The 14,537-nt window shown below is 35.2% G+C and overlaps 1 protein-coding gene across 2 annotated transcripts in view; it reads left to right on the top strand.

Moving 5' to 3' along the window:
- Nucleotides 1–14,537, top strand: part of SRFBP1 (serum response factor binding protein 1) — a 77,613-nt gene that overhangs the window by 31,945 nt on the left and 31,131 nt on the right. For both annotated transcript variants that reach the window (XM_031043123.2, XM_031043124.2), the window contains exons 2-3: nucleotides 369–457; nucleotides 1,429–1,501. In XM_031043123.2, the coding sequence (XP_030898983.2) occupies nucleotides 369–457; nucleotides 1,429–1,501 (162 nt within the window). The remainder of the gene's footprint in view (nucleotides 1–368; nucleotides 458–1,428; nucleotides 1,502–14,537) is intronic.

Consider the following 14,537-nt stretch of genomic DNA (forward strand, 5'->3'; position numbering starts at 1 on the left):
GTTTCACTGGGACAAAAATAAACAAAGTGAAGGCAAAAGGTAAGTCTTTTCAAATCTCCAGCTCAGTCTAGTTCTAAGAATAATATTAAAGTATGGCTACTTAGGAATGTCTTGGTCTTCTGTTTAGCCCTCAGACACATTTTTAGACTGTTGGTTGTTCTTCCTCTGGTGTTGATGGAAGCAGTTTGATTTTAAAATCTGAATTAATTTGAACTGGGATTTGGTTAGCAGGGGAATACAGTCTGTTTTCAAAAATAGTTCTTTTTGTTGAACTAATTTCTAAAATTTAAGTCAAGGTAATGAATGTATTGTGTATGGAAACTAATCAAGGAAAGCAAGTTGTATAATGTCTTCCATCTTTCTGACAGGTTGTGAAGATGAGAAAAGATGTGAAGAAGGCCAGAGTCCTGACTATTCGTAAACTAACCAGACACATTGGGAAATTAAAGTTAAAAAGGTCAGTTTTAATTATCAGTGTTCTTGTTTGTGTGTTCATAAATGAGACAGCATCTTAATTGTTTTCCCAAAAAAGGAGAAGTGAAGAGAAACATGTATTACATTTAAAACTCAAGACACTGCAATGCATAAATTCTGTCTAATTTATGTCACTTTAGATAAAATAAATGTTAACTAAAAAGCTGTTTTATTAGGCAGAGTTGGGATAACATCTTTTAAAGGGATATAGTGTATTGGGAGCTAATCTGAATCACTTAGCCTCTTACAGCACTTTTAAAGGTGTTAGACCTGATCTTTTAGGTTTTTCTGCTCTTGGTTGCATATTGTGCAACCTTTTATCACTACAGTTTTCTGAAAAGCTCTATAAGCGAAAAATATTGTTCAGTTTCCACAGATATGCAAGTCATAATTAATTTTTAATAATTAGTATTAATATTTACGCAAATAGTTAAAACAGCATTTTGTAAATTGTTTTTAAAGATAACTAGACTGAAGTAATGTATGACATGTCTTACTGACACAATAAAATATTGACACGATAAAAATACATCTATTACTGTGTTCAGAGTGTAAATTAAGCCTACTTTTCTCCCATGACTTTAGCAAATTTTGCAAAATAAGAAGCAAGGCCAGTGATCTTTTATATTTAAATATTACAGAACTTAAACCGTTATTATATTTGAGATACCAGTTTCTTCTGTGATTTGTTGATAGGAATTACTGTTGCTGTTCTCCAATAGAGTAACATTTGTCTGTCTTGTTCAGGTAAATCCTCAGTATTTTTTTCTCTTTTCAGAACAGCAGAAACAGTAGGTTGTGCTCAAGTCTTTGCTGTAATATTCATTTCACAACAGGGGAATGTGTTTATGCTCACTGTTGCAATATTTTAATTTTGCTATTTAGCCCACAGGGAAATAAAGTGAGCAAAAAAGATTTTATTTTTTTTTTACTGAAGACAGACTTCATTTGCAGGGGTTCCGAAGACTTGAAAGTAAAGAACCAAAAACGAGTTGATAGATTAATAGAAGAAATCCATGCCATGAAGGTAATACCATGTTTAGATATTTAAATATTAAAGGCAATTAATTTTTGTTACCAAAAGCTTTGTTTTCTGGGGCTGCATTACTGAAACTTAACTGAAGTATTTTAAGAATCAGGTTGGTCATTACTGTAACACAGAAGGAAAATTGTGAATACTGGAATATGTCCATGTTTGCTATGTCTGTCAAGGTGTTCAGACAGATTAAGTCTTAATATTTGCAGGCTAAACATGAATTTGTCTATAAATGCATGGTGCTTTAAGTTTTTACTGTAACAGTTATAGTGCAGAAATTAAAGTTCTCATACTGCTCAGGAGTATGGAAGGCATTTTGTGTACCTGACAGTATGGTGTCCTCATTGTCGGTTCTTTTATCTCCACACATGATTCTATTTACGTTTTACTCTCAACTTCAGAATTCTGTAGTTGTTTGAAATTTTAGCTGAGGGGACAGGTAACACTTGAGTCAGAACTTTTTTTATCTTCATCCATGCTGACAAGAGTTTTTGTATCTTTGATGTTATAACATCCCGGCAAATGCTTCAGAAATTTTGTAACTGTAGTGTTTTGTACTGTCATATCTCAGTTTTGATTTAAACTGCTGAAAATCGTGTATGTTGAAATGAGGTACAAATTCCAGTTGTAGGTTCAAGTATGAAAGTCCTGTATAGGCTAAGGAAATTGTTGTCACATAAATGTGCGTTTAATTTTCCTTGATGACTGTAGTGATTAAATCACTGTTACTGTTGTGTATTTGTTTTCTCTTTCCACCTTTTTCTTTTTTATTTCCTCTTTTTTCTTTCCTGATCCTTACACAGACCTTAGTCTTCAGAAAAGCTGCTAACTGGAAAGGTTTCACTGACCCATTGAAATGTGCTTTGTGCCATATTCATTAGGTGGAATCATGGGGATTTCCAGTACACTGCTTAAAGGGGAAAAGAAACTGCAATGCTTTATTGAAGCATAAAGCACTGGTCAAGTAATATGACAGTCACACTGAGGCATTCTGTTTTTCTGGCTTGCCATCAGTCTTGGTCATGTGATTTACTTGTTTGGGTTTTTTATGGCACATTTGTGTCACATTTGTCTGTTGGAGCATGATTAGAGTTCTGGAAGTATCTCTCAAATAATTAGAGTATGCATCATGTGATCAGGAGTGGCGCAGCACTGATCTTACAAGCCTGTGTTTTATGTGGCTTCTGTGAGCGCTCGAGAGCGTTTGACTGCAATATCCATTCTGTACACATCTACCAGAAGTATTTCCTTTGTCCAGATGTAGACAAAATCCTTCCAGAACTGGCTCATGCAGATGTCTTAAATGCTGCCTGCCCTTAGGACCATATTGGCCAAGTACATTCAGGCTGTTTCTTCAGTTTGCGTTAATGAGTGCAGTGTTAATAGTGTTAACTTTCAGAGTGATTGTCAAGGGAGTATAGATTTGTGATCCAAAGAGCTGAAGACAAACAAATTTTGCTTTGAAATAGCTTATAGAAATGGAGGAGTCTTAAAGTGAGCAACTGAGAAGGAGGAAAAGCTCTACCACTTCTCAGGGAAATACCTAGTAAATATGCTCAGTTATCTGGAATTGTGCTGTAAGTGATCTTTATTGTTAAAAAATGCACCCTTGTAAGAATAGTAATAATATTTTAATAGCAGAATGGTTGGTTTACATGGGGCTTCTTAGTCTTTTAAAATGAACAGACACTTACTGGCTCTACAGTGTATTTGCTCCTTGCACAAAAAAAAAATTACTGTTTTTTATGAATCACAACCTAAAAAGTGCTAGTTGTTTACATGTTTTTTCAAGACTGTTGATTTCAAGACTAAGAGAACTTTTTAGAGGTGGCATGCTCAGGATGGAAGAGTGGCAAGACAACTTTTGCAGAAATCGTATTTTATATAGTGGGAGGTTTTATGCTGATATAATGTCACTTTCAACAACCTTTTTGTTATTCATCATAGGAACTCTGCATAACCTGAATGACTGTTTTAGAATTTTTAGGAAAGAATTGAAAGAATAGAAATGGCTAATAAGGTAAATTGGTAATCAGCCTATAAAGGTGCAACTTAAAGCAGAATTGTGTTACCCAGAATATTCTAGCAGTTTTAGTGTGTGGGTCCGAAACACTTGTCAGAGAACATGCAAATTCCTTTCAAAACTGGTAGTAATCATGCAGGAATTGGTCATTTTTCCATGTAACATGCAGAAATAGTCCATAGACTTCTACTTACATGTTTTCTGTAAGAAAAAATACCTGCTTTATCCATTATTGAATGTTTAGTCTTGAGGACTATAGCAAGCTGCAAAGAGAAGTTGAGTTCAAAGACAAAAACCAAAATACTTACACCATCCAAACTGATTTGGAGCTAGAAAGTGGATTTTGCACCAGAGTCTGACAGCATGTGTATTTTCAGATTAAAAGATTTCTTGAGATGGCTGTGTGCAACTTCTAGAATTTCTTTATTGGTTGGAGAAAGATTTGAAGGATTCCTGTAGGTTGAAGAAAATACATCTTTGAAAGAAAAGGAAATAGTACAGGGCTTTTTCCTGAGTTACCAGAGACAGCACACTTGTTTCTAAAGATGCATTTTTCTTCCGTTATACAAAAACAGACCCAGGCCACCTTTCCCCTACCACATATCGAGGAAATTAAACAAACAACTTTGGGTGCTCCTGGCATGAACAGGCTCTTTTGTGAAGGTCTTGATGTATTCTGATGACCTTAGAAGGTACTAGAGTAGTATTGCATTTCACAGGGAATTATTTCAGGCTTGGGGAAGAGAGACTGAAATTCTGGGACTTTGACACAGTTGTCTGTCTTAATGATGTTTTTAATGTGATGACTGAAGTTCCTCTTACTCAAGAAAAATATCGGAGGGGTTGAAATCACAGTAAAGAAGAATTCTTTTCATTCTTAAGAATTACTTATCTGTATTCAGCTGCCTGTAAATCTGACAGTCTTTTGTGCTAGTCATTTACTTGGGGAACTTGTTTCATGGTTAGTACAGTGTTTCAGTATGGTTGCTGACACTTTGTGGAACAACTGTAATTTTTCATCCAGAATGTAATCCAGAAAAAAAAAGGAAAAAAATCAATAAATCAGTTGCCTGATAGTGTGACTGCTTTTAAAGGTTGACTGACTGCATCTCAGCAGGACTTGTAAGGCCTGCTGTCCTTCTGAATGAGACAAATGTCAACTTTCAGGTACAAAATTTTAACTTCTCTTTTTAGTGTAGATCTTTACTAATGACACTTTGATTTTACAGGAAGGAGAAAATATTTGCTATTATTTGATAACTCTGTCTTATTGTTAGCTCTGGGGGATATTTTTTTCCTGTCTTCAAGTAGACTCTAAACACACCCCGCTCACTTAATTTCATGGTAAATACACTGTTTCCTAGGAGTGGGATAGAATTAGATTGTCAGATTAAAAAGCCGTGTCTGTGTCTACTTTTGTTTTTTGGTCTTTACATAATCACACATGTACAGTTCTGCATATATTGAAAACCTGGGAAGTTTCAGTGCTGGGCTGTATTAAGAAACCTTTTGTTATTTAAATTTTCAAATAGAATATATTGTTGTGTTATTGTTGGAGTGACATTTAAATTTTGATTCTATATGTCTTCATTATTAGAATTAGAGATCTAAAATAACTTAATTGCGAATACGGTTAGTACTGTGTCAAACACAACAATTGGAAGTAAACACTGTGGGGCTTCAGAATAGTTAAAAATTCCAGCTGTGTGGATGCAGGAACTGGGTTGTTTGCAGGATTTCTCAAAGCTATTGGAATAGTACACTGTTTTCTGAGTTCTTCAGACTTTGTTTTGCCAAACCCGTATAAAATATTTATTTAACAGTTCATGAAAGATGGAGAAAAAGGACACTATGATCCTTTCTAGTCCTTCTACTATGATACTACTTTTTTATAATATAAAATCATGCAGGATTTTTTTAGTTGCTTGTGAGGCTTGATGGTACTGTCAAAGTAGATTAATTATCCATTGTAAGATACTTCTAACCATATTGAGGAAGCAATGATATTTTAAAACATTTACACAAAAATAACCAATTGTCTTGTGATTTCTTAGCAACATGCAGCTTATCTTGGGTTATTTAAATTTATTGGCTGAAATTAAGTCTTAATACAACATCATGTGGTTGCTTTGCTGTGTATTCAAGTGTAGTATCTTACAGTGAAAACCTTGCTATTATGGCAGGTGTTGCTATAGCAATGTCACGTTCAGAGGATGGCCATAAATGAAATATGGAAGAAATGCTATTTGCAGTGCTTGAAGGGAAATATCTGCCAGTTACTGGGAATGAGAAGAATTTAATTAATAGCTATTTTTAAATGGTTGGGAAGATATGTTCCCTATCCAGAAAATTGTCACAGGAGAACTAGATAAGTCAGTACAAAATTTTTGTTTTAATATACTTAAAATAAAATATTTATCACAGAATAAAGAGTTTAGTACAAGAGATACAGGAAAAAAAAATAATGCTTTACTCTCAATTATTTTATCTCAACTTTATATTTTAGAAAGATAGGAACAGAAGTAGAGTTAAGTGTAAACACCAGTATTACTGTCAAGATTTTGAAAGCCAAAATGTTTTGTAAAGGTAGAGATTCAGTATGTAGGATGTTTTCACAATCTTTGTCCTTGGAACAAAAATCATGCAATTTCTTACCCATATGACTTACTTTCATGAAAGGGCTTTTGTTCAGGACTGAGAAGCTGATGATTTTTTAGTAGCTCATCCTAAGTAGCTTGATAAATGTTCCTTTTAGTATGGTCTTTTTAAATGTTATGTTTGTATCCTGAAATACTGGTGTTTTTCAAAAAGTTTAACTTTTTCTAACAGCACTGATTTCTTTTTTTTGGGGGGGGGGGGATTAATGCTTTCATCTTCTGTAGCTGTGTTTTTGGTTAAAACCTCACCGTAGAATTGTCTTACTTAAGACTGAAGACTAATGCAGTTCTTTTCAGTACTGATTTTTCTGTTTCTTTCTCCTAGCATATGTTTCCAGCAGTGGCCTTACATATTCATAATAGGTAGCTGACTTTCATATTACTGTTACAGAATCTTTAACCTTTAAAGGTTTTTGAAAGAATAATGGGAAGCAGGCTGGGAACCATCGTCTAGGAAGCAGCTTTGTGGAAAAGGCCCTGACTGTCCTGGTGGACAAGGAGTTGAACATAAAACAGTGCCTCTTGTGAAAAGGAATGCTAACTGCATTGTGGTCCAAGGCAGTGGTCCTTTCCTTCCATTTGGTTGTAGAAGCGCTGTAGCAAGAGTGCTGTGTCCATTTCTGGGCTTCCCAGTATAAGGAATACATGGACATACTGGAGCAAGTCCAGCAGGGGGCTGGCCACCAAACAGGTCAGGGACTGGAGTATATGATGTACACACTGAGAGCTGAGTTTATTCACCTTTGTTGAAAAAAGAGAAAAGGCAAACCTTGTTATTGCCTGTTGCTGCATAAGATGGCCTACAAATATGGAGCTGTTCTTTCTTCAGAGGTGTCCAGTGAAAAAATGGCAGAAGTTGCATCCTGGAGAATTCTGTTTTGCTGTGAGGGAAAAAGGGGGATTCACCGCTGGGGTGGTAGAATACTGAAACAGGTAGCAGAGAAGCTATGGGATCTCAGCCTGTGGTGATGTTCAAAACTCAGGGGCCTTGAAAAGCATTCACTGTCTAGAGCTGCTATGGGCAAAAGATTGCACTCAATCTGGAAGTCTCTTTCAGTCTACGTAACGCTATGTTTACCCAATCATAAGTAGGAAGGATTTTAAAGTTAGAAACAGTAAAATGATGTACAACAAAATATTTTGGCTTTAGTTAGGAGCAAAAGCCATCTTATTTGGTCAGTTGTTACTTTTTCTCTTTAAGAAGTAGCTTTGGGAATAAATCAGTAGAGTTGCGTGCTGTGTTTTGATATATATTAATAACTGTGCTACACTCTAGACTTATCTTTGAAAGAGCATGTGGAAGAGCATCATAAGCAGTATTGAATATTGGTAGATAGATCAAGTGCTTAGTACTGTTTTTACTGTTACTGCTTTAGTACTGTTTATTTCATAAACTAATGGACGTTCTGTTCTGTGCTAGTTTGTATTACTGAACTAGTACTGCCAGTGAATAGGCGTGTTTCAAAGAAGATGTAAACAGGTGGCCCTTTGTACATTTTCCATGCAAAAATGGCAAAGATAGTTTTATGATAATCACTGTCTCCTGACTGGAGATGGGGAAAAAAGTATCGTGTATTTCTGTATTGAACTGGTTGCAGCATAGTGTTTTATCATCCTTTCCATATGAATATTAAAAGCACTGGGGCATGGGATTAGAAGGGAAAAAGGGTTGATGGATTGTATCTTCAAGGTCTCTTCCATTTTTGTTTACAGTATACTCTCTCTGGCTCATTGGTCAAGACTATTATTACAGGTGGCTGGAGTTGCTTACTGATATCTTTTTTTTTTCTATTCATGAAGTTCCTCTGCCGTTGTATCCTTGTAGGAGATAATTCCTCAATAATTCATGAGCATTTTGTTTCAGAAGTATTACTATTTTTTGATACTGAACAAATTCTTACTTGAAAAAAGTTCTTCCACCTCTGAAATTAAAAGCATTCCATTAACATCAAAATAATGAGCAAAGATAAGGTTACACTTCAGAGAGAAATGAGAGAGTCTGAACAAATATAAATTACTCCTGGAGTAAATGCTGGTGTATGTAATTCCCCCCAAGTCAAGACAGTAAGGATGTTCCTTCTAAATGGAATTTATTTCCTGGAAATTTCACATACACCTGTCATCCAATATGTACATGTTCTTATCCTTAGAAGCAAATTATTACAACTTTTTTATCAAAGCACAAATGTTTTGGTCTTCATGGCTGAGGAAGGAGTGATGAGCTGAATGACAGACAGCTTGTTGGGGTGCCCTTCTCAGTATTTATGAGGTCTGAAGCTGGACTTTTAGATTGTCTGAATAAGAATGAGGGAGGAATGGCTAGTCAGGAGACTACATAACTGTGTCTCCTCATTTTGCCCACTTTCCTACCTGCTACATTTTCTTTAAATTCCTTTCAATTCCTACCAGCGACATTTTCTCACAGTGTTCTTAAAATAGTGATAAGGCAGATTAGTATACTCAGTGACAGAGTTCTGTTCTTAATCTTTATAGCATTTCTTAAGATTTTCACTGATATGTTGCTTCCTTTCATGTTTATGTTAAAATGAGAATCCCCATATTTAATACAAATCATTTCCCAAGTCAGTCTCATTTTCTCCTTCTGTGTGGTCAAAATATCTTAACTGAGAAAGCATAACAATCTCAGCATGAGAAAGCTATAAAATATGATACTTTTTTTTTCATAGATAGCAAGCATAAAAAAATAATTGCAACTGTAAGGAAACCTAGAGAAAAATGGAGGGGGGGGAATCCTATACTGTACAGTTTTAGTTTGGAATGAGGAAACAGCTGGCAGCCATTCCTACTCTTTTTTTTCATTATGATAGCAAAGGTAATGATTTTTTAAATACCAGATACTGCTTTGATTGCATGAAAAAAAGTGGGCTGCATTTGTTAAATATAGAAGTCAGTAGAAATATCACCAGCTTCATTTTCAAGACCTCATTGTTGACAAGATACTTCAATAGAAGCAGTTACTATGTGTGGTTTTTTCTTCTGCACTAAATTCTAAGCTACAAAATGAAAATAGATAACAAAGAGAGCTTTTTATTGGATTTAAGACAACTGAAGGAAAATACTGAAGTAGGTTTTAAGTAAAGTTTGTCAACTGCCTTAAAAATGTTGCTTGCAGATGAAGCTTTTTGCTCTTGAGTCTTGTGTTGGATGCAAAATTAGCTATTTAAAAAAAAATCTGGCTTGCAGATGAGACTCCTTACTGAATTCTGCGTGTTTTTGTTTCTTTTAATAAAGATGCAGTCTTTGCAGTAGTACAAAAAACCAAATTAATGCAGCCCATGTGCCTTAATTTATTTGAAAATTGAGCAGTAACAGCAAACCAAAACAGTTATTGTTTTATTATTCAAAGTAATGACAGAAATATCAGCGTGTTTTGTGCTCATTTTGAAAATATTTATGCATATTCAAAGTAGATAGTTTGTCATTGACTTCTTTCATCATCCCCACATATGTTTAACTTAAGTGTACAACCTTGGGCCTCTTCATTAACCTTCTCATTCATTCATCTGAACCTGAGATAGAAAAGAATGATACTGTAAGCACTGCATACCCTTTCTTTACATTTTGGCCTCCCCATGCTGAGGTGTATTAACAGCTGCTAAGTACAATGGTCCTTGTGAGAGATCTGTGAGGCAGTTCTAGTTAATTTCTTGCTGTATAACTAACTCCTCTTTGTACTTAATTCATTCTGAATAAGCTAAGAAGAATATCTCCAGTTACGGTAGATCAACTTAATGTAGTGGATCGATATTAAATTGTCTCAGGATCGTTAATCAGCTCTTTTTTCTTTTGGGGACTCTTTATTCCAAAGAAATATGTCACAGAAATTGGATCTTTTGTTCTTCACAGATGCAAAAGAAGTTATTCTTGAATACTGTACTAAATGTTTTACTTCTAATTAGAGAGGTTGCGGGGAAAATATAGTCACTTGGAAACTAATTAATTCAGAATGGTGACTGCAGCTGCTATGACTTCTTATCCGAGTTAATGCTTTTGTGTGTAAAATCTTATTTCCTCATGGTTGCTCCCTGCTTACAAAAAAAAAAAAAAGAAAAATAAAAATACATTAAATTGGTTCTGAGAATGTAATACTAATGTAGATATGACTTCAGTGCTGGACAGACTCATTGGCACTTTTATTAAAGAATGGATTTAGTGAGCACATGGATGAATAGGATGAGGCAGAATAATTGTACCTTTACTAGATGAAAGCCATGCCTTGCAAATCAGCAGGAGTTCTTTGAAGGAAAAAGTACATAATGGATGTTGCTCATTGAGTCTGTATCTTGGTTTATTTCCAAAAAGCCATTGTCTAGCTTCCACCAAAACCTATGGCAGGGTTTGTGTTTTGGTTTTTTTTTTTTTGTTAGTTTGTTTTTGGGGTTGGTTTTTTTTTGTGGTTTAGTTTGGGTTGTTCTGTTCTGGCTTTTTAAAGCTGTTCATGGATGTGAATGATCTTCTTTTAGTCACAGAGTTAAACATAAGTCCTAAGAGACGTGTAGATGGTTAGCTTTCATAGTTCTGGGGAGCTAACAGTGGAGTTGCTGGAAATCAGTGCTGGAAATTATTCAGAAAAAGAGAATGAATGACAGAGCTTGATCACCCAAAATTTTAGGACAGTGTAAATGCCAACACTAAAATGCCGCAAAATTATATTGTGAAGCTGACAGGACAATAAAATGATTGAAGAAATTCAGGAGTGGTAAGTCCAAACTAATGCATGTGGTGGTGGTGAGAATTATATTTCCAATGGTTCATTTTCACCAGATCAAATTTGCTACTACCAGTAAGGAGGTGGTTATTGGAGTTGCCACAGATACCTGTGTGAAAATGCTGTATTGGTATGCTGTGTCTTCAGACAGAAGACAATCTGTTCCTATTTAAATCGATGGTTTTATCATACACTGCATAAGTCTTTTTAGTGTACTTGGAGAGAAAAAAAGGCTGGGGGAAGAAAAGAAAAGCTAGTAAAAGTATAGAGAAAAGTGTCAAGAATGATAAGAGATATGGCAGAGCATATACAGATGGTGTAACAAAATTGCAATAGGATTCCCTAGGATACAAGGTGAACTGTTGATGTTGGATGTTTACACGACTCATGTATTTGTCCTGGATAGTTCTTTTGCACTTTGTATACCAGTACTTTGCTTTCAGCAGCCATTTTTGAAAATCTGCAGGTACTGGAGCAAAAGAAAACAAATCTTTTTTTTTTTTTCCATGTTTTGTTGCCAGATCTCTTCTTTCTAACTTTACCCCTCACCTTGAACAAGTAAGATCACAGGTTTGTCTTGCTCAAGTTTCAAGATCTCTTGGAAAGGACAAAAAGTAATGTATTTGTTTCCAGGGACAGTTTAAGAAAAGACTGCAGGAGGAGTACTTTTCCTGGAGATAAGTGCATAGGGGGAAAGTGAATGGAGGAAGGAAATTTTTTCTCCATTGTGTCTAATCCTAGAACTTTACACTCTCTGGAAGCAGACAAAAAGGGGCTGTGTATGTATCACTTCGTGTATTCATGCTCTTCTACCTCTTCCTGCATCTCTCATGTTCTTCTGTTTTCATTTCCATTTCCGTATCTATTTCAAACCAGAATCTAGTGGTGGAGATTTTTAGCTGGATTGAACTAATTTGTCAGTCACTGTGTTCATTAGGAACACTGAGGATACAGCACATCTTTTTTCTGGTTGCTTTCTTGGTGGCTTAAGCTCCTTCTGGAAGAAACGAGGCCAAATGGAGGAGGCAGCTTTCTGTTAATTGTGCATAGCGTCCCCTTCTGGCAAGTAACGCTGTTTTTCTTTGAATTTTTACAAAAACAGTTCATCTGGCAACCAGCTATACTGGCAAGGGTTGTGAATACCGGGGATAGTAATTCCAGACCGAAGACAGTTCCAGCCAACACAGGACTGCTTGGAAATATGTTAACCCTGAAATTGCATGTGGTTGTTATTTTAATATTAGAAGAGCGGTGTGGAACAAATTGCCAGTACAGAGTGAAATTACAGATTGTACTAGTGCAAGTGAACACTGACAGTCAGAGCTAGAAGATAGTTGAAGAAAAATGTTCAAATAATGGTAATTTTGGCATCATCATGCTTGCTGTACTGAATAATTCAGTGAACTCGTGCTTTCCATTTTTGTAACTTTTCTTTTGAATGCTTGTAATTGACATTTACTTTCATAGTACCTTCTACTTCTGAAATTGTCACAAGATTACAGGTTTGCTAACTTTTTTTTTTCATATGTTCTATGATGAAAGCAGTGTCTGTTGCTTCCTGAATGTGGCTTCTGAATCAGAGGGGAACCTCCAAAATTAAACAATTCATTTAATGTAATTGACTAAATAAAATGCCGAGTTCACAGTGTTCATCTCAGTAGACTGATGTAATTGCTGGCATTTGACTTGCATACCTCTTGAAATATTAAATTAGTTTATAAACGTGGCAGAAAAGAGCAGTCTATACTTGCCGAATAAAGTTTGAGTATTTTACAACAGCTTAAACTAGGGATGTTAAGTCTTCTTTTGGGGAGCTATTTTTTCATTTAGTTTTGTTACTATACTGCATGAATAAGTAGTCTGCCTCAGCTGTGTGCTCTGCTTTTAAGAGAGCTTGTACAGTGTAGGAGAGTAAGGATATTTAGCTAGAGGAAGGTAACCATTTGGATGAAATGATGTTTAGAGGAATATTGTGTAGTCTTGTTTGATGAGTATTTTAATAACTAACTTTCCAAGGAATAATAAAAAGCAATAAGCTTTGTAGTGTGAAACTTAGTAGATGAAAACTCACAGGTTGACATTGAATTTCACTTGGATCTAAACTGAGACAGCAATACTGTAGACATTTAGTAATGTTTAAAATTGGTGCCAGCAAAAACCTGACACCAGTGTAGTTTACAAAAGAACAATTGCTAGGCAAGTTCCACTCAAAATACATCTTGCATTCCCAATGATTAAATTTTGGAGTGACTTTTTTTTTTTTTAAGCAGGATAGTAATAGTTAATTCGTATCAAAACCAAATGCCATATATTCCTTTAAAATAAGATATTTCTACAGCTTTCATTCCTGGGGGAAGTTCTGATAATTTCCTCTAGTGACTTACTTGTTTTAAAATGAGAATTAAGTTTTACTATTTTTCTTTAATCTGTTCTGTAGAATTCCTGCCCAAGTTGTTATTGATCCAATGGGGCTGATAATTAATGATTTCAAGGGAAGGTTATTTTTTATTTTGAGGTCATTTACTAAAATAACAGGCAGGATAAAACAGTATTAAATTTTATATAGCTTTTGAAAAATGTAAGGCAATTGATAAAACATGCAAAGTCATTAAAACACATGAAATTTTCTTCAGTGTATACTTTAGGAAAATGAGCAATAGTACAACCCTTTCTTTTTATGCTTCCCTTCCTCTTTGTAATACAGAATCTAGGTATTCAATAAGTGAAAAATACTATAATTACTGTAGGACATAATAATAATCTTAAGCCCTAATGATACAGGGAAATGTATTTAAATTATAATTCACTTTATTTGTCTGCAATTAAAGAGAAAATATCTTCATTTCCCCTGGGTAAAACCTCTGGTTCAGTATGTGATGATATAGAATCAAGTCATCGAGTCAGGTTTCTGGGAAAAGCTTTTTTGGCTAGACTGATGGAACAAAAAAAGATCTATGGAATCTGGTTTTGTTGTGGTTTTGCTTTCCTGTAGTTGTCTGTTCTTTATGACACAGGTATTTACAGTAAAACTTTACTTCTATGGAAAGCTAAATCTGTGCATCCGTATACTTTGAAATTTTATCAAACCACATCACCACAGTGGCCAATTACTATCTTCTGTGGTATCTGTTAGCACCCAGTAGAGTACTGTGTATTTTTTTAAGCTTTTCTGTGTGACTTAGATTTTGTGTCCATCTGTTTAAAAAGCAAGGGTTTGTGCCAGTGAGGTGCCAGCAAGTCACCAAAGAAGTCATGACAGTAGCTCCCAAACAGCCATCCTCACTTGCTCTATCTGGAAGGTGCAGGCTGTGGTGTAAATATGCACAAACAATGAAAATCTTCAGTGTTATCTTGCCAGGAAGAACACGTCTTTAGCTTCTTTTTTTTCCTGCTATAATTTAATCACTGGGCGGCTTCCTGTCATAACCAATTTGTTCTCCTAAGTCTGCAAAAGATCATTCTGAGCATGAGTAGTCTTTGAGTCTTACTGTAAATAATACCATTATGAAAGTCCACAAAAATGTGGTATCTTCAAAGCAATTAAATAAATCAGCCGTGGTTTACCTGAAAGTTTATATGCTTTTCAAAAAGAAACTAAATCCATGATAAGATTACAAG

This window comes from Melopsittacus undulatus, chromosome Z (assembly GCF_012275295.1).
Source record: "Melopsittacus undulatus isolate bMelUnd1 chromosome Z, bMelUnd1.mat.Z, whole genome shotgun sequence".
In the NCBI taxonomy this organism is placed as follows: domain Eukaryota; kingdom Metazoa; phylum Chordata; class Aves; order Psittaciformes; family Psittaculidae; genus Melopsittacus; species Melopsittacus undulatus.